General features: G+C 38.5%; 1 protein-coding gene across 17 annotated transcripts in view; it reads left to right on the top strand.

Moving 5' to 3' along the window:
• PLEKHA5 (pleckstrin homology domain containing A5) overlaps window positions 1-26,795 on the top strand; it is a 210,086-nt gene that overhangs the window by 5,569 nt on the left and 177,722 nt on the right. For 16 of the 17 annotated variants that reach the window (XR_006416817.1, XR_006416818.1, XM_044452171.1 and 13 more), the window contains exon 3: window positions 1,057-1,114. Coding sequence is in view for 15 of the 17 variants with exons in the window: in XM_044452171.1 (XP_044308106.1) it covers window positions 1,057-1,114 (58 nt within the window). In the remaining 2 variants the exon portion in view is untranslated. Of the gene's footprint in view, window positions 1-1,056; window positions 1,115-14,869; window positions 24,918-26,795 lie in introns of those variants that run through there. The other variant, XM_044452185.1, reaches the window with a different exon arrangement.

Raw genomic sequence — 26,795 nt, 5'->3', positions numbered from 1 at the left:
TCCATGCAGCAAAGAAGAGCACACTGTGCTAAGTGAATGCAATGCTTATTATTAGAAACACATAGTTTTAATTGTCCAACTTTTTTCTGTGGGGATATTACCTTTTTCTAGCAGAAGAGGAGAGAGTCTTTGATTTTGATTCTTCGTAAAAAGTGTCATAAGTTACTCATTGTGCCACTGTTGACTAAAACACCAGATATCACTTTTCCCACCTCTAGATCGGTAGTGTAGATTGAATCTCCAGTATCGGCTTGTCTATGAATCCTTGCATCTATGAAGACATGGCAAGACGATGTAGCAGTGATGTCATAAGAAATAGTCTCTTAAGCAGCTGCCATTTTTGATGTATGTGTCTAAACAGATTGCTTTGTTTTCCCAGAGTGACTTATTTGGTTGTCTTATGACTGACACAGTAGTTCAGTACAGTCTAAAACAGTGTTTATTTAAAGCACTTATGTCTTGTGGTACTGATGCTGGAAGCAGTTTTTGAGGTTTTCCATATGGTATTACAGCAACATGTAACCTTATTCATTATTATATTCGTTTCTTGTCTTTTTTCCTCTTATGAGGAACCCAGGGCAGCTTTCATACCCTCACCATTTTTCCCTTGCCAGAAACCTGCAAGGTAGGTGAAGCTGAGAGAGGCATTGACTGGCCCTAAGTCACTCTGTGAGCTTCATGGCCAGGTGGGAACTGGAACCCAGATCTCCTGAGTTCCAGTTGGACACTGAGCATTGCAGCAGACTGGCAGAATATATAACAGATATATTCAGGAATGTTGTCTAACTTAGCAATATTAAATGCATTTACTAAGATGTGTTGTACTGAACTCATTAGATGTAAGAATTTAAGGATTTTAGGACTTGTGTGTATATGTGTGTCTTGCACCATGTACTTCTTAGTGGTTCTTCTGCTCATGATTGTAAGGATCTTGACCTGTGTCAGTTTTAGAACTGAAAATATTGCTTCCTTTTTAATATATTGTGAAGTAAAATGCACTAAAACTGGTATTAATGTTTGGTGTAGTGAACTGGTGCTCATTTGTTTTTTACCTAGATCTACCCACAGGCTGGGAGGAAGCCTATACTTTCGAAGGTGCAAGATACTACATAAAGTAAGTAGAACCAGCAAACCTTCCCCTGCAGCTGGTGGCTATTGTCACACATCTGGTCTTGTGGCGATTTACATTATACATAATGGCGCCAGGAACACGTGGCGCTGATCTGTGGAATGGGATTTGTGAACAAAGTGCTACAATTGCGGGGGTGGCTCCAAAGAAGGCAGTGTTGTCTTTGAGACATTGTGTGTTGTTGATACGGCAGTTTTCTGTGAGGTAGACCAGATGAGGAAATGCCACCTGGTCCAAGGCCACTTAGGCATACAATGTTTGTAAAGCTTTGTGCCAGCTATTGAATGGGAATTTAATCTTGGGGTTTCCACATCAAAACTCTGTACTTGTTCCTGGTCTACATTTATCCACTACACCTTCTATTTTATGTGTTTTTGTATATGACCAAGTGCACTGTTTACAAACAGGATACATAAATGCTTATGTTCACATTGTTGTGTTCTGTGTTATATGCTGAGAGACCTGGAATGTTCTAAATGAAAGTTGTAAAGCAAAATGAAGATGTTGAATGACTGAGAAGATAGGCTGGTTGTGCGTGTACTTTGTGTATTTGATTGTGGGGTGCTTCAGTAACTGGGATCCTCTAAATTGCATTGAAAAATACTCGTTTTTTGTCAGACTCGGAGAGGCTTCCACTCATAGATGGGTGAGAGTATTGTATCAAGAAAAATGAAATCAAATGCAAATACGGCCTGTGGAAGCACAGGCATCATTTTGAACTACTTGCTGATAACTTGTGAAGGGTTTCCTTCCAGTAAATGTTGTGTGGATTCAGGACATAGACCCAATTTGAGTTAAGAAACTACGGCTTGTTTGTGAATATACATGGGTTGTTTGCCTGCTTGTGCTTTCCTGAGCAACTCAGGAATTCCCTGTCCTTGGCTGGTGATGTTGTTGCTTTTGAATCTGGAAGCTCTGGGTTGTTCAACAGCTATGCAGCCAGAGTCCATGGTTTGTATTTGGGTTAACTCTGGTTTGTTTAACACCTGTACCACACAGAGCTTCCGACTTCAAATGCGGCAAAGCATTTCTGGGCTGTTAAGGAAAGTAGAAGTGATGAGTCTGTAAGGGGGCAGCATGCTCACTCGCTCCCATACAGCCACAAATAATTATGGGTTAAGCAATCAATAGTTAGCCCTTCCATACAAGGTTGTTGCATTGTCCATTATGTGCTTAAGTTGTGTGTCTTAGGGCAGAGTTGTGTGCATATTTAGATTGGAAAAAACCTTGCAGCTGATTGGGACATATTGATGAGTATAAGCCTTCTTTCTGTCTAAACTTGATTGGTCCTTTAGTCCAGTTGTTTTGACGGTAGGTGTAGCTGCTGCAACTCTTCTTTGGGCTGGTGAACATTTAACAATATGTGCCCACCACCTTCCACTTTTGAGCAAATAACTACCATTCTAGAACCTTGCTGTATGCCTCACGAACGGATTTCTGTGTGGTTTTTTGTTTGGTACTTGGTACTGTAAGAGCAAATCCATTAAAGGTGACTCAGAAGGGATGGGCTGTAGCTCAGTTTTTAGAGCTCATAGTTTGGCTGCAAAAGGTCACAAGGTCATTCCCTGAAAACTTCGAGGAGGACTGGGAAGGTCTTCCTTCTGATAGCCTGGAGAGTCAGTTCAGTGTAGACACTACCTAGCTAGTTAAATTAACGGTCTGCCTCTGTATAAAGCAGCTTCCTGTGTTCTTATTCATTTAAAGCATTTTTACCCCATGTTTTGGCCAGAAAAGCTCCCAAAGTAGCTTATGTAAGATCAATTTTTAAAAAGGCAGTCACTGCCTGCAGGCTTACAGTTTAAATGAGAAGGCAAAAGGAAGTGTGTAGTTAAGGTTTTGGCAGAGACTTTTAGGTAAGACTCTGTAAATGTCCAGCATTTGTATAAAAGCTTGCTTGGCTTATTTTATTTGCAAAGGCTTGGCTGTGTTGTAGACAACATATGCAGTGTAGTCCCACTGATGGCATTAGAATTGTGCTATGATTGTGTGGTCAATTAATTGTCTGCTAAGACTGTAATCCTAGGTATACATGCATTTGATTCCACTGAAATTAATGGGGCTTATCTTGGAAGCATGCTTGTAGGTTTGGGGTTTTGGATCTAGGGATATAATTTTATCAAAGCGTTTCACATTTTCCTGAAAGTTAGATGTTCCAGTAAGCTAAAAAACATACTTAAGTGCTTACTAATTTCTGCTTTGTAGATTGTAGCTTGCCACAGGGTGACAAGAAAATGATGCTTTTCCAAGCCACCTCCAAACATAGTTTAAAGGTCTTTAAATGATAAGATACAGGCTAACATTTTTTAAAGTAGTTTACTCTGGATGAAGTCCTTTCACTTAGATTTTAGCAGGAGCTTGAGTTGGCAACAGGTGAGCAGTTTTTCAAGGATGCTTAACCAATCTGAGCCTGCAGATTGGTAAATACACATTTACCTGGAAGCAAACTCCACTGAACACAGCAGGGCTCTCTCTGTAGATATTCGCAGTTTTGTGTTGTGAGTTGCAGACTGCATCCCGCCTTCACCGTAGTTTTGATCTGATAGTAATATCCCTGTTTCAGGCAAGGCTTATATGATTTGACCTGCTTTCGCACAGTTCCTGTGCATGGTACAGAGGTTTCATATCACCAGAATTGTTCTCCATGAAGAATCTTGGGAATATTGCAGTTTCATGAGTAGAACTGATGTTCTTTTTCTAAAATGGTTTGGAACTGCTTGTGTTATCAAAATAGGGCCATTTATATATTTAAAAGGATGATTTTCTGAATCAACTGTTAGAATTGGGAAAAAATCTACCTTCTGATAAAATGTTGAGATCTGTCATGACTGCTTTTTCGTATAGAAATGTTTGCTTAAAACAAAAACACTTTATTTAGTGATGGGATATCAGAGCGTAAAACAGAGAAATGAGAAATTCTGAAGTCAGTAACATACCATAAAGTTCTTTATGCTGCCTGTGCTAAAAAGAACAAATTTAAATCACTCCATCTTACAGCTTTGTGGCACGTTGAGTACAGAATGCTATCAGGACTGAAAGACATGTTGCAGATAGTACTTGAGCATCAAATTGTTCTGTTGTCATTGAAATAATTATGTAAATATTGTGCCAAAGCTCAGAAAGCATATGCTCTCCTTCCTCTACCACATTCTTGGCATAATACGGACTATAATGTTGCAAGAGACTGGCTTAAAGATACACACATTTTGGGGGATGCATTGAGCTTGCATTATATGCTTGCTGCATATATAGAAGCAGTACTGTGTTACGTTAGCCTGGAAGGCCATCTGCTTTGGTCAGTGCCACATTCTTCATAGGTAGGTGGAAGAATGTCCTAAAAGATGGATGTCGCAATGCTGTCTTGACAAGAATTCCCCATATTCCCTAATAACTGGGAATTGATTTTGGCTCTGCAGCATGACTAGTCTATTTATTTATTGCCTTTCTTTACTACCCAATAACCAGGACAGATCCATAACAACACAACAACCCTAGGAGCTGACAAGAAGCGACTGATGTTTTTTAATAGATTTCACAGACCCAGACTCCAACATTTTATTTATTTATTTTTAAATACCCCCTTCCCCCCCTACACTTCCCCATGCCCAGGAATTTTGGTCTCATAGGCCTATACTGAAGCCAGAAGGAAAACACTAGCTTCATTGGTCCTGGGTTCAGTCTAAGAAGCTATTCATGCAGACTCACCCATGTGATTCACCTGCCCTGATAGAACAGGAACTCTTCTGGATTACAGTTTAGGATGCATGTAAAATAATCAATTATTTGTTTGTGGCGAAGCTGTAAAATAGGCACCACTGTTCTTATTTGCATCAGCATTTTTAGATTCGGGCAACAGTCCTCAAGCCCTTTTAATTGATGTAAGAATAGTGACAAAATAAATTTCGCATGAGCATACACTCTTAACTGGATATGGCTATTACAGTGTGGATTAGTTCAATCGGTCAGCCTTATTCAACAATAATGCGTGTTCATGCTCATGCATATGTATAAGGTCTGATGTCATGTGACTTTTGGCATGTAATTTCAATAGTAATAATTAAGGTCACACGGTTCTCAGGCATTTCCTGAAACCCGGCAACCCTACATTGTTCAAAAGAATGTGCAGGTGGGCTGAGCCCGAGGAGGGTACTAAATATCTTGTGGGAAACTGGAAACAAGATATAGTACATGAGTGAGAATATTGTTCAACTGTGCTTCCCAGCCATTCTTTCCTCTTTTAGGTTCCTGGCCAGAGGGAAGCTGGAGAAGGTTGGTTGTTATAACTGAGAGATAACAATAATAAATTACAAGAGGGCATCTCTTTCATTTACTGCCTGGATGACTTCGCTTTTCCCATCGTCAACAGAAAATGATGAGCAGTTTTTTAAATTAATCACATAAATAATTTAGTTTTACTAAGCCCCTTAAAAATATACAAATTGTGCATGTGTATGCTATTCTCCTTATTAGGATTATAATTAAAAATAATATGCCTCTGCAGTCTACAGCCTTTTTATTAATAATCAATAATTGGATGAATGTGAGTTAAAATTGTGGAGAGTGAAGCTATCGGTGGTTATGAGTTATGGCGGCATGGACTTCCAGTATGGAGCGGTGTTCTTCTCTATGCCAGTTGCTGGGAATATGAGTGGGAGGTGCTGTTGTACCATAACTTGCTTGCAGGCTCCCATGCAAAACAGGCTGCTAGACTAGATCGACCTTAGCCTAATTCAGTGTGGCTCTTAGGTTCTTACACAATTGCCTTTTCTTCCAAGAATTCCCCTTTTATCCTCTGGTATTGTAGTTGCATTGGAGGGCAGGATGCCAATGTGTATGGGCAGAAAATGTGATTTCAGATAGGTGATAGGATTAGACTAAATGTAATTTTCCTTTCAGTGCAGTATGTTGTCCTCATGTATGTTTGAAATCTTTTTTTTTTTGAAAAATGCTTCTTTGTGATGTCTCTAATATACACATGGAATGCTGTATGGCTATATTGCTGAGATATGCATTGTACTTTTATGCTATGATGCAATAGAAAGGCTGGGTAATTGAGATAATTAATTTCAGTTGTTGAAATTGACTTGGTTAAGAGAATATATATAATTATGCATATTTAGGGAATGGGGCAATTTTTATCCATATTATCTGTTTTCTTATTTGTGTTGTTTCTGTGCTAATTTCAAATGAGGGGTGAATTCTGAAGCATAGACTGGTAAATAGAGTTCTGTTTGTTTTGGGAAATAAGGTATTGTCTGAAGGTTGTGATAGCATTTTGTGTTTAATAAGCTTAGAGAGGATTTCAGATTCTATTGTAATTTGGATTAGTAGAAGAGAAATACTGCAGTTCAGTAGTAAGGGTTAAAAGAAAAAATCTTTTGTGAAACCTTAAAGACTTATTAGTTACATCTGTATAGGTATTTTTAGTATTAGGGAGCTAAATGCTTTTATTTACTGGATACTTTTAAAAACCCTTAGATAAACACATGTTCCTTGTAAGCAAATAGAAGTTTAAAAAGAATGTTAGTGTTGAGCTCTTGACATTTTGTATTACTCTGTTAGCTTTAAATAGGAAATAATAGAAGACTTGAAAATGTTGGCTGCATAGATGTATCTTATAGAGTATATATTTTTCAAGTTGACTCTTATTTTTCATTGTCAAAACCCAGTTTTGGGAACATGACATTTGTGTTTATGATACCATTATTTGTGTAATTTCAGCCTGAACTATGATCGCTGTCAGAGCATGCTCCGAAATCTCAAGTATGGTGTGTATGTATGTGGTGATTCCCCCACCCCCCCGATTGTGTTACACGACTCTCTTTCTTAAACAAACCTTTCTTTCTAAGAGAAGAAAACACAGCTCCTCAGATGTGGCCATGAAGATGGAAGAGGCTGCAGATGGGAAAGAGAAATAGGAAGGCACCAGAAAAAATGGATCTTCTCCATCTTTACTACCACCTGTTGCTTGGTGTAGAAGAGTAACCATAGTGCAGGTGAATGATTTGCTGCTTGAGCTGTACTGAGTGAAAGTCGCTCTGTCCATCAGGTCGAAGGGGAAGAGTCCGGTTCAAATCACTTCTTAGCATTGGCCTCCTTTGGTGATCTTGTACTAGTCATAATCCGCCAACCTGATCTGTCGCAGGCTTATTTTGAGGAAAGGAGGTTGCTTTGCATTCGGCCGCCATGCCCTTGTTATAGTGGTGGGATAAATATGCTAAGACATTTACTTCCAGATATTTGCCGTTATGGTATTGTGTGGCTGCAATTGAAACAGGACTTTTGTAGTGAAAACCCAAGTTGACATGGATTATAAGACAGTTTCACTCTTTATCTTTTTATTCTCACATTACTGTCCTTTTCCTTCCTTAGAACTTGAAGTCCGTATTGAAAACATTGCATTGTTGAACTTCTCTTTGACATTTTAAAATAATTAGTTCCTTCCACTTAGAATAACATTGAAAAGGGTTAGCTGAAGCTGTGACAGTATTTCTTATATTGACTTGGAACTTGAAGTGACTCAATAGCTGAAGCGCAGGACTTTGATTTAGTAACCAGGGCTGCAGTTTCCGTTGAATATGTAAAGCTGCTGGCTTGTCCCTCAAATCCATGTTTGTATTCAAGGAAATGAACTGTCTTGCTTAAATTGTGTGTACACTAAGACATCAGAATTTGAAAGCTGGTAATTAACCTGTATCTGTGGAGATTGGATTCAACCAGATGCTGAAGCAGGTGGCACTAGAGTCAATGTGGCATCACCCCACACTGATGTTTCCTTTTAACTTGTGTGTGTTTGGGTTGCTTTTCTTCAACCTTTAATTGCCCAAACAAGTGCACAGGCAACCTTCCTTTGTATTCTGCTGCCTTTGGCAGTGGCATATGTAGTTCTCCAAAGGGTGACAAGCTCAGGGGTTTTAAGTGTTGGTTGGCTGGCACTTTGAAAAGATGGTATAAACATGAGTTGTTGTCCCAATTGTTGGCATGTGACAGTTTGGTTGCTCTGCTCTAGTGAAGCAAGACAGACCTGTTCCAAGAAGAAATGATGGTAGATTGAATTCCTGTATAGAAATAGGTAAAATTGACAGGTGAACACTGTTGAAGGATATTGTTGCTTTGTGCTGTCAAGTTGTCTCCAACTTAGAGCGATCCTATGAATGAAAGCCCTCCAAAATGTTCTATCTCTGACTTCCCTGCTTAGCTTTTCAGTGTTGAAGGGTAGGGACGGTTTATTACGTTGTATTTGCATCCTGCCTTTTTCCCTCTTGTGAGGAATCCAAGGCGGTTTACAAGGTTCCCCTCTGTCACATTTTTATCCTCGCAGCAACATATAGATTCGGCTGTGGATGAGTAATTGGCCCACTGTTGCCCAGCGAGTTTCATGGCTAAGTAGGACTAGAGCCAGGGTCTCCCAGGTCCCCAGTCCAATGTTCTAACACCATGCTGCCCTGTTCTAACAGGCTTTATAGTTGGAGAGCTTGCATAGATAGGATAAAGAGGCAAAGGCTAATGCTTATTAGCTTAACCCTGGATTCCTTTAATCTATTCTAGACAGTCCCGGGCTTTGTTTTTCTTTAACAGTGACCTGACTTTATTAGCTAAAGTCATTTTATGTAAAAGTTAACTTGAAGTAGGGTCAAATGTAAAAGTACAATTACAATATATCAAATATAAGAGCAATACGATTTCTGTTGAGGATAGCAATTCTCTGTAAGGAAATGTAAAAAGAATCTTGTACACCAAAATAATTGGAAAGGGACAATTTTAAAAACCCCGTGTACACCACTATTTAGTATTTGCCTGGTTTATGGAATTTGCTGTAGGAAAAGGCACCAGAGATTAGCTTCAGTTTCCCCACATTTACCCATCTTCTTCCTTTCTTGCCTCTACTGTTGGTTGTTTCATTTGTGAAATAAGTTGCTAATTAAAACAAGTTCACAGCTTTTATCTTCGCAGGATAGACACTTCCTTGAGAACATTTTAATTAAGGACTCTTTTGGACAAGTCCTGCTACTTTGCTAAGTGGAACACCTGAGACAATAAGGCAACTATCTTCATTGGGGTCTTTAAGAACTGTATACTAATATATGAGTTAATTTACTTGGCCACATCAGAGTACACATTCTTTCTACATTGCCCAAAAGGTCCCTTCCGAAAGTCTAAACAGTGCCTGTACCTAAACGGTCTATGTGTAAAAATCTTTCTTAATACTGTCAACAATCTTAGGATGTTTTCATGCACTTGCTTAAGACCACATTCTATGATACCCTGCTTGCGGTTGCTCTTAATGTGTGAGAGAAAATAGGGCAATTTAAACATTCAGTGTAAGTTGTATTCAAGGTAGGTGTTTCATCTTACTGCAGGGTTTTCTTGAATTTTTGATTCCTGGGAAGATTTTTTCCATGACTAAATTTGCAAGTACACTTCACCCTTACACTCAACTTTCTTGATCTGTTCCCAGAACAATGGCCATACATTTTTCTTATATCTGAAGAACAGCTTAGTTAACGTGGTCTTACCTCACTGTCCACATTGCACAAATGTTCACAGTTGTCGCATACCCTTTGGTAGGGTATCCCTCTGTGTCCTTGCCCTTTCTCTTAGGAGGATACCGCTGCTCATATAGGGGCAGAAGTAATGGTGGGTGGGATGATGATCACTGTAGCCTGTTGCCACCCTTCTCCAACCTGCATGGAGTAGTCTCATGGTAAACGGCTTGGGAATCACTGACTTAATTGATCTGGATTGGATGACTTTTGCATATCCAGCCCCCACTCAAGGGTTGTGTTGGGTGAACCTGGTGATTGTGGGTTATATGAGGGGTAAACAAACCTTATATAACCTACACTGGCTTAGTTCTCACAAGACAGCACCTGAATGGGGGTGGATATAAACAATACCAGTTGCACACACTGTAACCTGTCATAGGCTGTTGTGTCATGCACTCAGGCCCATAAAGGAAGTACTAAACCTGTCTTTGCAGTTGCCTTGTGTCAGAAGCTGGAGAACTCTAGCTCTCCTTGCTTCCTGAGGTTCTGTGCTTAATACTACTTCGGGGAAATATTTTACACAGAGAATATGCTTTCTGTGACCTTTAGTTTATAAAAAGTAGTAAAATACCTGGTGTAATCATCCATAATATGAAAGCTAAATTCTACTCTGTATAGCCAATTAAATTAATTTAAAGCTGCTTAATGTTATGAGACTAAAATTAAATTGGATTAATTGAGAAGATGCTTAATACACTGAAGCCAATTAATAATCTCACTTAATTTTTAAATTGCTCCCTACTTTTTCCAAAGCTGATGTTTCATTCCCAGCCTTAATTTTAATTGTTTATTAAATTTCTAGTAGGAGCAGATGAGTTAAGTGCAGCTCTTGTTCTGGAGCTGTCTCTAGGAAGTGGTTTCATACTTCTTGAATGTTGGTCTGACACTTATGGCAAAAAGAAGCAAGTGCCGCAGCCACAGATTAACATGGCTGGATGAATAGCATACAGCAGGAGCGGAACGATAATAAAAACAGGGTGGACCAGCAAGGCGCAACACACTCGTGTGGTGAAAGCCTTCAGGGGCCAAGCACACCTAACTGTGCAAAAATTGCACGCGGCATGAAAGTGTGGGGGGGTTGAGAGAGTCTTGAAGCTTAAACCAAACTGGTATGATACCAACTTAGCTGTGCAGCTGTCATCACATACAGACAGATGATGCTTTCTTGCAGAACTGTCAAATGTGTTCCTTCCAGCACTTTTACCACTAATCTCACACCGTTCTGGCATGGTTGAAAAAACTCATGAATTAATCTACCTTACACAGATGGTCTATATTTAAAGCTATCTTGTAAGAGAGCAACGTTTTTAAAAAGAACCATAGTCTTCTTGAAATAACTCTTCCAGTAGAGTCTCTTCTATTGGAAACTCTAAGTTTAGATCTGCCATGGTGAGCAAAGTACAGTTTACTCTCAAGTGGACTTTATTTTGTCCTGTTTCAAGTTATATGATGTATAATCATTTTTACATATTTTACATTGAAAGAAAAATTACTGATGCCCCCAGATGACATTCTTTATCTTACGGGAGGTCTTTCATCAGCTTTTCCAAAAAGTATTTTAGAAATACATGTCTGGAAAAGCATTCAGAATTGGTTGCTGAAGGGAATTCAGGTAATAAAAGGCGGAGAGAGTAGGCTTCCTATTGTCACGTGAACTGTTTCTGTGTGCTTAGATGGCAACCAGCCTTATCATTCCAATTTCCAGCTTACATGCTAATATGTTTCTCCCCTTCTTCCTTCAAGTAAGGGACCTTCCTCATATCTATAAAGAAAATCAATTCCAATGGGAAGTTGCTGCTGCTTTCCAGATGAAAATAACTTGATTGTTTTTCAGTGTGAAATGAAGAATTGCTAATAGGAAAGAAGGCTCCAATTTAGGCAGTGGCTTCCTGTTTACTACTTGAGTAGATCCTATGCTTAGCTTTAAACAGTCGAAATATTGGAAATTCTGTGTCAGTCGCTGTTACAGTTTGTAGCCTTTTCAGAGGAGCAAGCAGTATGCTGAGTTTTATCTGGTATCTGCCTTTGGGGATTTAAAATTCCATTTTTCTGTCTTCAGGCGACTTCTTGCATTTTACCTTTGGACATCTGCAGCGTTTCTAATCTCATAGTTGTTTTAACCATCTGCATGGCAAGAGGTTTTTTGTTGGCATGTGAATTGGTTCGGGTTCCATTCTTTTGGAACCACATTGTGGTATAAAACACAGTGGTGTAAGTCTATGCTACAGGGTAACATAAGGAAATACACTGTCTTAGATTTCGGTGCCTCTCCTACCTACCACTGTGAAGAGCAGTGTATCGGCATGACAAAATTTGCTGCTTTAAAGAGCTCTCAAAAGAAAACATAGTAAATCCAGGAACCTGCCAAATGCAATGTTTTATATACTTTGCTTTTTTATAATAGAAGTAATTATCTCCAGTCTCATTGGATGATTAATATCTCATAGCCAACTTTGTGTATGCATACAGGAAAAAGCCTCGGGAACATACGTTGTGACAGTTAAAATAATGAGCTGGTGATATTTAATATTCTCTCCTTTCTCAACCTTAAGTTGAAGCAGCATAACTTACCACAAGTTCCTTGTTTATGTTTGGCAGAGTCCTCCAGCCTTATAATGTAGAATAAGCTGATAATATTCCCAGTCCACTGTTAGGAAAGCTAACTTCAACTGAATAATGTCTCAGTACTACTTGAGCATCAGGATTGTGCTAGAGACAATGCAGTAGGCGCTGCTGAAAGCAGGGGTGGATATTGTCAAAGCTGCATGTGCACAGGGCAGGCGAGTCAAGCCACACAAGAATTAAAACTGAAGAATAACCCTAGTTCTTCCTGTCCAAAATCTAAGCATGCAAGGAATTCCATATCCTTGGAGAACTGAGTGGAGATGGCAAAAACATCCTAAGTGTGAGGAGTCTTCCGGTTTATCCTTAGTGAAAGAGAATGGATAATACTTAGATGGTCTTGTATAGCAGAGTATGAGGGGAAATTGGTTCATTTCTTTCATTTTATGCGTCACATCCTATGTTGAATTTTCAAATATTTGAAATTTGAACATTGCACAAATTTAGATTAAATCTGTTTCTAAAACAAAGAATTAATGACACCTTGCCACCAGTGTAGTTTTAACAAAGTTTTAACCCTGTTTCATGTTCCCTCCCTCCCTCCCTGTGTGTGTGTGTGTGTGTGTGCGCGCGCGCACACGTGCGCACTGCTGCTGTGTACCATCAAGGTGTCTCTGACCCATGGTGACTTGTAAATGAAAGGCCTCCAGAATGTTGTCCTAAATTTAAGACTGGCTTCTTTTGTGGAGTTAACCCATCCCTTCTCTGGGCTCCCTTTTCTTCCTCTTCCTTCAACTTTCCCTGGCATGATTGTCTTCTCCACAGAGTCTTGTCTTCTCACGATGTGTCCAAAGTATGACAGCCTCAGTTTTGTAATTTTGCTTTTAGGGAAAGTTCTGGCCTGATTTGATCTAGAACCCCTTGTTCTTCTTTCTATCAGTTCAGGGTAGTTACAAAGTACAAAGTTACAAAGTAGTTCTGTAATTCTTCAGTAGTCATTTCTGTAGGGTTTTTAAAATAGTATTGTATACCTCTTTGGAAACCAATCCTGTCTGAAAATTATGTTCTCAAGGCAATGTAGGCTTCAGTTCAGCTCCTGAAGCAATTAGTAGTGCAAAGTTTCAATCTTCAAACATGTGAAATAAAATAAGAATGCACCTGGAAAACTCAACAAGAAAACACCCAAATCTGGGATTTAGGGACAGGGATTCTAGATTTCATTTTCTTGGCAGATCAAGGCCCGGGAATCTCTTTTCAGAAATGGTCCACTGGATTCAGAAATATTTGTGGTTTGCAGATAACTATGCTACCACTTACACTGGGAAGGTCACCCTTGAAAGACGATTCATGGGCAGGGTTGACCAGCAAGTGAAGGGAAGGAATCATACTGGCTAAGCATGGCAATCAACTGTCTTGGAGTTGTATAGGCTTTTTTGAAGGTATCGTATTTAAGTTTGAAGGTTAGCTCTATTACATTATATGGTTAGATAAAATGTAAAGCCCAAGTTTTTTTTAGTGCATCCAAATAAAATTGAATCTATTTGAGAATAAAAATCCTTATGTATAAAAGACTGTATGTTTGTTTATGAGATGTATAATCCCTATATGCGTACTTTAAAATGTCTCTCAGTGGTTAACACAATATGTAATATGCATTAAAATACATAAAATTGCTAGAACATTGAAATAAGAAATGAATAACACATTAAAATTTATTTAAAACCAAATACAACATGAAACAATTATGGTGTTGTATTTAAAACCAATTACAACACCGTAATTACAAAAGCACTTTCGCTCAGGTAATGTTTGGGCAAAAGAAATAGATCCTAGTTGGCCACTAAAGCAGGACAACTGGGTACTTCTCAAACGCCAGGGGGAGATCCACTGCATTGAAGGCCTTCTTAGCTCCACAGCTTATCGCTTGCTTATGTACAGTTTAGTGCATGTGCATGAAAGAGAGGGAGCTTTCTATCAAAGTATATATGTAAAAGCAAAGCGATACACCAAAACGTGAAAATGTTCTTTTTGAGCTACATGCCTCTGCCCTTACACCTGTTCTTGACAGTGCTTCAGTTTGGAGTCTTCTGTTTTAATTATATTCTAAGTTGTCTTGAGTAGGCCAGGTATAAATTGGCCAAGATTAGTGAACGAACTTAAAAATTGGAAGATCATAAAAGCAAGCTTGTATGCCTTGCATAATAAAAGTACACAGAGGGACTGATTGGTGAATCTACTGCTTTACTGGGAATTTGTTTTGCTTAATGCCGCTTCTGAAATATCAAATTTGATCCAGCCATTAGAAAGTTATTTCAACATATAAAAAGCTGTTAAAATTTTGCCCAAGTGGGATATTACAGAACTAGAACAAAACAGGATTTGAGGGAAAATAAGTTTTTGGTTACTTCCTCTAAGCGCTCATTACAATTGCTCTGAATTGTAACATACACTTTCAAAAGAGGATCCCTGAGAGAAATAATTTTAAAAAGCACTAAGATGGGCCTTTCATATATTTGAGAGATGGTTTGAGGATTTTCTGGCAATATCCCAGATTATAGTTGATTGAAATGATAAGAGATATCAAGAAAATTATTTCAATTGCTTGGCTAAAATATATTTTTTGTTTTGATTTTAGGTAACACATTGAGAAGTAAAGTGTGAGTTGTGCGAACCTGATTTTATTTTAGCGATATGTTTATTACCACACTATATCACTTTTCCGTTTATTCAGATTCATAACGTTCTTGAAATTGCTGCTTCTACCTATAATAACAAATTTATGGTCATCTCTTTTTAAGACAGTCTTGTCTTTTGACTGAAGCATCTTCTAATACACAGAAATGTCACATGCAATGCAATTGTGTAAACCATCTACATTTGTTTCTTCCTCGTATGGTACATTCATTGCAAGTCAAATATGGAACAGTTCTCTCATATGAATAAATTATTTTAGTTTGTGGATTGGTAAGTATTTAAGGATATAGGAATATACATACATATATATAGGGGGGGCAATGCTGGCCCATTCGTACCTCACATTCATTTTTTTTGTTTTTTAACTGTGGGCTCTTGTCAAGAAGGTTATCTGATTGCTTTCACTGCAAGTAAGAGTAGTTAAACATTGCAATCTTCAGTGTTGCAGGTGAAGCTGTAAACCATGGGTCCTCAAACTATGGCCTGCGGGACGGATCCGGCCCGTGCACACGCTTGCTGCGTGGGCAGGGAGGTGGTGGCTCACTTGGAGATGGTTTCTGAGCGAGCAAGCCGCCACCGCTGCCTGCCTCCTGTACGTGCGTGCTTATCGCTGCCTCTGTCGCGCTCACCCATAGATGGTTTTGGACTCGCTGAGAGATCTCTGAGCGAGCAAACCACCACTGTGCGTTCCCAATGCTGCCTCGTGTGTGCTCGACGGTACCTCACCGGCCTGTGCCCCCAGGCACTCCCACCTCTCACCGGTCTGTGACTGCAGCCTTTCAACTGGCCCCCTCTTCAAAAAGTTTGAGGACCCCTGCTCTACATGAAATTGAAACAGTCTCATTCTAAGCTGTTGCTATCAGTGGCTTCTTCAACTTTACTATAATTATAATAGACTCCTAAAATTGGAATGTTTGCCCAAAATGAAACATGCTTTTCCACCCTTCGCATGTCATGTCATCTCTTGATTTGGTGTATGTATTTCCAAACATTGGCCAGTTTCTTTTGGTATTGCTGGAGGGGTATGTTTGACAGCATCTCAGACTGCAGTTTTGGAGCAAATCCCTGAACATGTGCAACATTTGAACATGAATTTTCAGCATGAAATTTTAAGTGCGTGGCTTGTGTTCTAGTGCTATGCTAACATCACGTACTTTTCTGCCTTTGAATCTTGGGTCGAGCGGGATTGCTGCAGCAGGAATGGAATGGGAAAAAAAATCTTCCCATTACTTAATAAACATTTTACTTCCTTCTTTACCAGTAAATGAAGCTAAACTTAGATTCCCCAAATCAGTTGTTTATCTTGGCCACATGGTAAAGAATTTGCGACAAAAGTTCACTGTGTGATTCAGATGCAGTGACTGCTGGAGAAATTGGTTTTGCAAGCTTCTGCAAGCTTTTGAAACCTAGAAGACATCCTCGTCACGTACAGTGTTCTGTACCCCTGGATGCTGTAAGATCCTCAGCTGTTACTTGAGGAGCTTCCTGAATAGCTCCGCAAGTAAACTTGCAGAGGAGGTCCCCACTCCATCTCATTGTCTTTTATCACAGACCTTGAGTAAAGCTCTTTTGTTCATTGCCTTTTCTTCTTCTAGAAGACTGCAGCAACAATAGGAGGAGCTTTAACATATTTTATAGCTTCTTTTGCTTGTCTACAGACCTTTTGGATGGCGTCCAGTTTCATGATGTGATTAAGAAGCAAGTTTAGCCCATGACATGTACATCCTATTGCAGTAATATGTGGATACTTCCCTGTTGTGATCTCCCAGAGTGCTTTCATATTACTTGCATTGTCAGGCAGCAAAGCAAATGCGTTACCATACCCAGACTTCGGTAGGACTTCTCATATTTTCAGCTGACATGCTATGCAGTATGACTGTTCTCTCCTGTTTCAACACTTCTCTGAAAAGCTGGCTGAGGTGTTTGATTTCTTTCCCCGTCACATTTGTACATCCATTTGTAAGTACCATAAGATATAGTGCTTTCTGGGTTTTTCTTGCACAGATTGCCTTATTGTGATAATGGCAATACCCCCTGGAGGCAGAAATGCATCTTGCTCTTGCATTTAAGAGTTATGGTCTCAATTTATAGCCTAGGACTTGCTTGTCCTCCATGCACAAGAACTGTAATGATCTGATATTATACTTAGTCTTGCATAAACATGTGTAGGTTTGAGGAAACATTTTGGTGGGAATAGTTATATGAATACTTCCTTTGGGACTTTTTGTTCATCTTTCTGAAAGAAAGGATTCTACAATCTATTTTTTTTTCTTTTTGGGCAGGGAGGAATACTTGGGAATAAAGCAGAGAAATCACTTCTTCCGCTAATATTCCGCAGTGCTTCTTTGGGTCTTTACATATCTGCTTTTCCAGCAAATCTAAGGGAGGAACAGTGGCTTTGGGGATAGTGCAGGGAAAGAAACCTCCTGGCAGGCCACTTACAAGGTAGGACTTGGGCCTTCACTTCCATCCATTTAGTGCCTTTTGTCAAAACTAGCTGCCAGTTGAAGGGTAGAAATGCCTAAAATAGCTGATGTTTACAGTTGTCATTTTTATTTTTATCTTCCTATTTCTCTGAAGAGTTTACACTAGTGGATTATTGAAGCATCCATGGTAATGGACAAAGATAATACAGGTAGTCCCTGGGTTATGAACAACCCGTACTGATAATTGCATGGACTGCAATGCTATATGAATAACTCTAGGGAAAAGCTGTGATATCTCTAGGGAACTACATGGTGTGTTTGGCAATGTGTCGTCAGTGGTGGTCTAGATACACTAGTCACAACTTTTTCTTTCGGGTGTGGGTTCATGTGTACCCAAGCCAGAGCGTTTTCCTGGCACTTGCAGGGCATCAGGGATCAAGCAGGACCATGGCAAAATAGTTTCTGGAAGGGCAGAAGCAGAAGTGCCCAGATGGCTTCTTCCTGTTCCTCTGTTCTTGTTTTAAAGCTTGAAATCATGTATTAACTTCCTAATCCATGTAGTAACATTTTGTTTTTGGTTTTGTTTTGTTTGGAACTGTGGTGTTTTATTATTCCTATGGTTTATTGTAAATTAGCAGAGCAACTCAGAAATATATTCAGAAAATGAAAAAACATACAGTATTTTAAAGTGCTCAAAACACTTCATATTCATGATCTTCTTATAATCTATGCAAGAATGAAAGTGACCTACGTTAACTCTGTAAGACACTGTTTTGAAAGAGTGTTCTAAATTGTTTTAAGAACTGTTTCTTTCATTTGTTTTTTCAGTAATGTACGCCTGCACACATGCATTCAGATTCTCTCTCTCTTTCTTTCTCTTTTCAGTATCTGTAGTTACTTTATCATTGCTATATTATTATAATTATTACAATGATGTATTGTGTTTAAGATATTTTAGTAAATACAGAAGTGTTTCTTAAGTGCTTTATATGCATAGGCAAGTAGTGTGTGTGTGTATAAACCAAAACCAAACATTGGGCTTATTCATGTGATTCTGCTTACACACAAATTCGACTTAAGTATGTTCTCAGGATCATGACTTGTCCACAGCCTCGGGACTTATCTGCATTGCTTGGTCAAGACCACCAGGGAGTTTTCATTGTTGAGAAGGTTTTGAACTTACATCTCTCACCTCTCCAAGCCAAGAAGAAGAACCAAGGAGTTTTTGGCTGGAAAAAGGCATGCCCTTTTATAGTCTACTGGCAACATATAAATGGCAGAAATGCTGTTGGATGATATGATGTGGGGTGGGAACTTTTATTTAAGCAATATAGTTTCTATGACAAGAAAATATAATATTTCCATGTATCTTCACAGCTAGTATAATTTAATCTTTTCCCCTTTCAGCTGTCTTAAATTTGCATCTTTCATCATGTATTTTAATATTCTTGCAGCTTCAGTGGGGGAGTTGGGCTTTACCAGCTTTATTGTCTTTTGTTTCTTTCATTGTCATCAGTCACAACAGCAATAACAACAAAAAGTGTTTCACATTTTACTATAACTTTAACTTTGCCATTTTAATAAGTGGCCATGGCTGGTAGTAAATGTTCATTATCAGAGTAAAGGTCATACAGCAACATAGCGTACTAATGTCTAGCACTGCACAATCCTTGCTTGAACGTTGGAATCTAAAAGGGCAAGCTGTGAGAATCGCTGTGATTGGTAGGAGACTTTAAGTGGTATCCAATATGGGTTACTTATTAAAGAAAGGAAGTTCAGAGACTTAGGCGTGTGCATAAAAGGAATTTTCCTTGGCTTTGCGCTTCAGAAGACTATATAAAAGTATATTTGTAAAGCATCTAATTGAAATGATAATACTCAGACCCTTGTGCCCAGAAGTTTAATTTTGAGCTAATGGTCAAACATGTTTGGCATGGACAGAATTTGCCCCATTACTAGATTGGATTTCTAGAAAACCTTATCCTATAGCTCAGCATGGATAATGGCTACACAGAGTACTCTGCCCTAGCTTTTTATTTATTTAGTAGATTTGTATCCCACCTTTTTTCTGACAAAGAGCTCAAAGTGGCATCCATAATTCTCCTCTTGTGGCTCTCAGCTTTATCCCAACAACAATGTGAGGTAGGTTGAGTTGAGAATCTGTGACTGCCCCAAAGTCACCCAGTTGCCTCCATGGCTGAGTGAAACTTACAAGGGAGGACCCCAGCCTAGCATATGATGTGGAGATGCTAGAATGGGTGCAGGAGTTTTATAAGCATAATAAAGAAGCAAAGTACGGACATGAAGTTAAAAAACAGGTAAAACAGCACTAGGAGATTATTTTATTAAGCTTTTAAACCACCCTTCTGGAATTCTCTCCCCAAAGAAATAGGCCTGGTGCTGGCGCTAAACATCTTTCAGCACCAGACTAAAACTTTGTTTCCCAGTATTTTAAGTGTTAAATGATGCATTTAACACACATTCTCACACACACACAAACACACAGAGTTGTTTTTATGTACCTGTCAGGTCACTGTTTGTTTATTTAAGTCATTATTTATTTAATTGTTTGTATATGCTTGCTTTATTTTTGTTTTTATTTATTGTTGTTGGTTGGTTCATGTGCTGGACTGCTGGAATGTATTGTTATTGAAATATTACTATTTGATTATTTTATTGTATTTTTAATCTAATCTTATTTTGTAAATCATTCTGAGAGCCAGAATGACTATAGAGGAAGGTATATAAAAGCTTGTAGAAATAAATAATATAATTCAGGGCAGTGTACGTTATAAGGGGAAAAAGCCAAAGCGATAATTAAATTTGTGCTATAAAACTGAGAGGCATAACTCTTCCTGTGAACAATATTTATTTAAATTAATAAACTATGGAAATAACTTTAAATGCCTGTGTGAATAAAAAGTTCTTTTACATGTTTATGTAATAGCATGTAATGTGGAATATTATCAAATAAAAGTATTTGTTTCAAAATGTGGATGGAGAAATTTGCATCACATTCCGTCAAATTATATTCTTTCCTTTTTTGGAACCTGTTCCTATTCTCATTGCCACTTGCCTTTAAATTGAAAATTCCATGCTTAGAAACAGTGCTAGAATGCCTATATTCATTTGCTTGTTGGTGTCCAGTGGAGGCATTTTTTTAGTATGCCAGGACAGTTTGAGAGACTTTCACAAGATATGTGTTCTTCATAAATCCATATAGTTTTTCATTCACTGTTGAAGGATTTGCTCATTTATTTAAAAAAATAAGATGTTTTATTCTGTAGGGTTGTGTTGCTTTCCAGAAACTCAGGTCCCTCCCTAACCCCTAAGCCTATGCTTAAAAACTAGAAATTGGTTACTACGGTGGTAAAATGAAGCAAGGGCAGTGAAGGCGGGGATAGACAACGGACGATTTCGGTTGCACACATTTGGGCTTCGTTACAGCATGGCAGTGGGGGGAGCCAGAGAGTTCTGATGAAGCCTTTAAGGGGAAAAGAGGTCTTGTAAACCAGCTCAGTTAAGGTGCCATTCCCATTTGGGTGTCCCTCTGTAGCTTCAATTGAGGTCTAATGGATTTTGATTAACTTGATTGATTAACATTTATGTTAATTTATCAGTTAATCTAATTGATTAACATTTATGTTAAGGAGTATATGTTGCTCAAGCTCTGTGCCCTTTTTTCTGTCTTATGGATGATGTTATGTCCATGTGGATATGGATGTGTTTCCAGGCCTGGAGTATACTAACAGTGTAGCATATTGGACTCAGTCCAAGCGGGGTGTGTCCTTTCTGGTGGAGAATCCTGCAGCGTGTGCTGTACCTCTCCTTCTCATGGTTCCTGGTAGTGTATGATCTTCCCAATGCATATGTCTATATCTTAATAATAGACATATTTATGGTGTGTGCATGCGCACATGCTTATTTATTTGATTTCTATGCAACCCATTAGTCCAGACGATACTCTGGGTAGTTTACATAATCAAAACACACAAACAAAACAATACATTAAAATCAAAAATAAGTAATACAGCAATACTAAAAGAGCAATAGGCCCACAAAGAGCCCACAACAGTAGCACTCAAATTAATTAAAGGTGCACCAGCAATAAATTACAGTAAAATGTAATATAAATAAGATAGTAATTATCTAAAATTAAAATTATGGACTATTAAAATATGGGGTGAATGAAAAGGCTTTTGCCTCGCTCTGGAAGGAATAAAGAGGGGTCAGTAACTCGTACACAATTGAGCTTTAAAAGAAAATAAAAAGCTATTCTTTGTGACTATAAAACAAACTTCCACAACACCTAGTCACAATCTTCATGCCTTCTGCTGATTTTGTGTAGTCAGTTGAACGGATGCTAATGGATAATTTTTTTCATTGTGATAGAGTAGTACTTATCAGCAGATTTTTCAAGCAGCTCCACTGGATTACTGGATGTGTCTCCGCACTTCAGTGCCACTTTCCAAATAAACTATGAAAAGCATCAAAACAAACAAACAATGCTGGTTTAAAAAATTTTCCCAGCTGGATTTTGAGACTGCTTACATTTAAGCAGCGGTATTCATTTCCTGGTGTTCCAGAGGCAGGGTGTGCATGGCTTTCACACACTTGTGGAGAAAAAAAAAACGACAATGTGAGAACATCTTGAAAGATATTGTTCTGATTGGTTAAAAACAATAGCAAAGAGATGATCAATTTCTTGCAAATTGCACTGAGATCAAGTAAAAGTACCTTGATGTCAGTTTTTATAACAATACAAAGTTTATGTAGGGGAAGTTGGTTTACCAGAAATGTTTCCCATTGGCAAATGAATAGGGATATTCAACCTTAAACTTCCCAGCATTCTTTCCTTGAATAAGTATGTGTATATTATGTCAACATAGTATAGCAACATACAGGTACTATGTAGACATTCAGTCAGGTTTTCAAAAATGGGTAATGCTGCGTAGGATTTTTTGTTCTCAATATGAAATGCAGGAATCCTATAAGAGCAACTGAGAAATCATTAGCTGGCTAAGTGAGGGCATAGTGAAAATAGCTAAACGCCCAAGTCTGAGATGTGCTTCCTCCTTCCAAGTGTTCTTTTTAAGTGTTGGTGTTTTCCAAAAGTTCTTTAAACCTGTGATTGAAAATCTGTTCACTTCTCAATTGCTCAGCGTTCAGGCGGTTGTAATGTCAATTTCAGATGTTCTCTAGTTGCCATCAAATCTTCCAACCCAGACAAGACTTGAATTTCTAATGTAAAGAAACAAAGAGTAAAGAGTGAGAAAAGGCAAAATAGAGGGCTTTTAAGGTATTACAGAAAGAAAGCTCAAAAAGAAAGCCCAAAAGGGCAGAAATATAAATTATTTCACATTATGAGTCACCTTTCAGAGTTTTAATTGACAGATTGGAACTTCAAGGATTGGAACTGCATGAGTAATCAAAGTATATGTAGCTAAGATTTAAAATGAAGATTTTGAATGCTTGCGGTTATTAGAGATCCCATGGTGTACTCTGCAAGATTAGCAAAGTTAATTCCTGTATCCTAGCCAGATTCCTGTAATAGGTAATTACAGTCTCGCTACCTTAAACTCACTTGCAGTTTTTATTAGAGCAGAGTGCCTTATATTCAAGTAGCTATAGAATATCACTTAGCAGTTGAAAGGCATAACTTGTAGAAGTAGGAGAAAATATTGTTTGAAATATAGTTCCGGATTTTTTCTCATGTATGTAGCCTCCTTATTGATTGTCCAGGATTAAATGGTTTTCATTTAGTGTTATGGAACCATGATTCTAAAAGACTTCTGCACGACTAATGCTTGTTGCTGATACTGATGCCTTGAGGCCTTCTGATTTTTGAGGACTGGACCATTTTGCTTGGTTCTTTCTTCATAAATCTCATGAAATCAAGACCTTGGGACAATTAAAACCAAGGAGCCATTTCTACAAGATTTGTTAGAAATGTTTGCTATTATCATAAGCAGAGCTCTTTGACCATTTTTAAGTCACACTTTTTTAGACAAAACTGTTTTAATTTAAGAGGTACAATGTTTGAAAAAGCCTCACTTAAATATGACAGTAATTTGATGTGTGCAGCATAATTAAACCAGACATAAAATCTCTGACAGCTTTAAGATTTAACTCTTTAGAAGTAAGATTTAGATCTTTTAAAGTAAGATATCATAATAAGAGAGTTGACATTTATCAGTAAGATCTGGTGGCCTTTACTTTGTTTAACTTTCATTGCTTCTTTTTCTTTTGTGCTTTCTTATTGAGGCTGAAAGTAACCACCAACCAATGCAAATATTGCAAAAATTATCACTGTATAATATGTAACTATGGGAATGTCCCCCACAAGCATGAAAATGTTGAGCTCCCCTCCCTAGGCTTGGTTGCACAGTAAGAAGACTACCTGATATAACCCATCATTCTGTTACAGTGCCACTTTCAAGATGGTCAGAGTTGTGACTGTGACCTCAGTTAATTTCTGCTCAGAGTAGCTTTGAGTCACCCTTGAAATACACAGGAAGGCAGATCCTTTTAGACCTTCACTTACAGACCAGCTGTCTGAGAGCAGTGGTGACCCCTTGACCTGTTTGAAAGGCAGTATTCATTGCTATTTTCACAGGAAAGGGCATTGACCAGTGTTGATGATTTACTGCTTTTGGTTTTTGGCTATGACTTAAAGCTGCAAGACTCTGGCTTTGCCACGGTTTGCTTTGGTGTACTTCACAGGTGCTGGCACTTCAGATTACTGCATCATGGCAGAGGCTGGCTTGTCATTGGCGGTAATTTGCTGCTGATAGTCCTGCTAACTTCATATTTTTTTGACAGTGCTGTTCCCCCTTTGTTTCACTCATATTCAGAGGCATCATTATTGTGTGAAGTTGAAAAGAGGAGTGAGGAGCTAGCCTGTAACCATTATTTGATTATGATTGCTACTAGTACAATTATACCCTGCCTTTTTTTCCTCTTTCAAGGCACCCAGTGTGACATTACACAGCCTTCCTCCTTTCCGTTTATTCTCACAACAAACCTGGAATAGAAGTTGGGCTGAGAGTCTGTGAGCATCCCAAAGTCACCCAATGAGCTTCATGGCGAAGGGGGGATTAATACCCAGGTCTTCCAAGTCCCCATAGAACACTCACAGCATTATGCCACACTGGATAACAAAAATGTATTTTTTTCAGGGGTGGGGCAAGTAGGGAAACCGATTGGAAGACTAATTGCAGCATCATTTTGGGGGAAATCAGTGGAGAATATTGAAGTAGAGTTGAAAAATGACTGGTTTGCCATGTGTTAAATAGCTGTTAAATTGAAGGGGCAAATACAGAATAATATGTTGGGATCCATATCTCATATCTGCCTGGTGAGCTATCCAGAGTTACAGAGAAGGCACACATCTAGTAGGGTACTGTTTCAGCAGTAGCCAACCTAATGCCCCTTGAGATCTTCCGATTAGGATATAATGTATTAGAATTTTCAGGCTCGTTTGTAATTCCTGTTTGCTTGTATTCTGAGAAAGACTGCTCCCTGAATTATTGAGTAAAATTTAGTGATACACTATTGATCTCTTCAAATGAGTAAAAGCTTTCTAGAAAAGTTTTTACATGCTTAATTCCTTGATCATATAATGTGTGTCAACTCACGTCACTACCACTTATATTTTAGGGTGGCGCCTAAGTTATGGAATGCGCTCTCCAGAGAGGTCCGCCTGGCGCCGTCGTTATTTGTTTTTCGGCGCCAGGTGAAGACCTTTTTATTTAAGCGGCATTTTAACTGTTAATATTACTGGATTTTATCTGGCCAGGGCGGCTTATTTTATATTGGTATCTTTGTATTTTTAATTTAATGTTTATATTTTTTTAATTTAATATTATAATTATTTTTAACTTATTGTTGTAAGCCGCCCCAAGGCTTTGGCGAATGGGGCGGCATAATAAATAAATAAATTTAATAAATAAATAAATATAATAATAAATAAATCAAGAGGCAGCTGTTGCAGACCAGGTCTTTGGAGTTTCCCTTCCCTATAGGCGATGCTAAGGGAATAATGTTAGAGAAGAAGTGGGCCACTCCATTTCCAGCAATGCTGAAAATTACCTGTGCTACATAAACACCATTTACTTTATAAATGCCATAGTATAGTTGAAACTTTTAATTTGGTTTAATGTTTATCCAGACTTTGCTTGAAAGTAAGTCCCAATTATTATTGTGTGCAAGCAAACTTATGTTTTGGCATGTCAGTGACACATGGGTATAGGGTAATCATTTTATTTGTAATTTTCCTTGAACCAACAGGGAAGAAATAGTTCTAACATCAAAATTGTTTCCTCTTCATTGGATTTTTACCACCGAGTTGAAGAAAATACTCTAAAATGACATGTTACATTCTTTTAATTGCTTCAAAGTGTGAAAGAAGGTTTAGAAACTATGTAGGAAGTGAAATCAGCATTTTTCATAGGAAATGAGTGACAGCTTAAAACTCCACTCAGAGCCCGAAAGTAACTTGAAATAAGCTGTTTTTGTTGCTGGAATTGTGCTGCTTAAACTGCTATGTATAAGATTTAAGGGAGTTTATAGTGAAATAATAATTGACTGTACTGTGAAGAAAATGACTGTTCACATTTCTTTAAACTTAAAGAAATTTTGTTACATATCATCTTCTGGCTGTCAAACCAGGCTTTCTTCATGGCAAGCACTAGGAGCTTGTTTCCAAAAGTCATTGCATATGGTAAATGCTTAGGCTTCCCTTGATTGGAGCCTGAAGCTCTGCAGGAATTGGAGTTCAACTGTCTCCACATTGCAGGATTTAATTCTTTCTTCCGTCACCGCTCTTCTCTATGAACAGCAAAAGAGGCCCAATTCATTAAATCATTTTTTTAAATTCCAGAAAAATAGCCATGCTAGTTTGTGCTAGAAGATCAGTTGCTTGGTAACTTGGGCTGCTTATTTTTGGCCTAAGGCTTTGTAAGTAACTGTATTTATTGGATGCCTAAAGTGAACTGAAATACAAGAAAAAAAGCTCCACAGCCAGCAACTTTTCTGCTGTGGCAATATTGTTGTTGAGCTCTGCCGGATTTGCCGTCCTGCCATTGCTCTTTCTTACGGTGTTGATACATAGCGAGAAGGACAGCGATTGGAACAGTAGTTTCAAAACTAAAACTCTTATTTTAGCAAAACTTGTATCTGGGACAGTGTGGGTTCTCACATTGTAAAAGTAATCTGCCATCTGATTAGGCTTTATATGTGGTATTTAGAAGTGATCTTGTCCCAGACTTGCTTTCAAGTCCATGGGATTGCAAGAGTAAGGTTGTAACAGCAGTGCCTGAAGCCATGTCCTTAAGAAGAGCCTTCGGATCAAAGGGGGCCTTGGCTTTTGGAGAGAGGAGTACGCAGGGAGTTTGGTCTCAGGCAGTGATGGCAAGCTAGTCTAGGGAGGAGTGTGTTGAT

This window comes from Varanus komodoensis, unplaced genomic scaffold (assembly GCF_004798865.1).
Source record: "Varanus komodoensis strain SLA01 unplaced genomic scaffold, ASM479886v1 scaffold70, whole genome shotgun sequence".
Lineage (NCBI taxonomy): Eukaryota > Metazoa > Chordata > Lepidosauria > Squamata > Varanidae > Varanus > Varanus komodoensis.
This window is presented reverse-complemented; position numbering and strand designations above follow the sequence as displayed.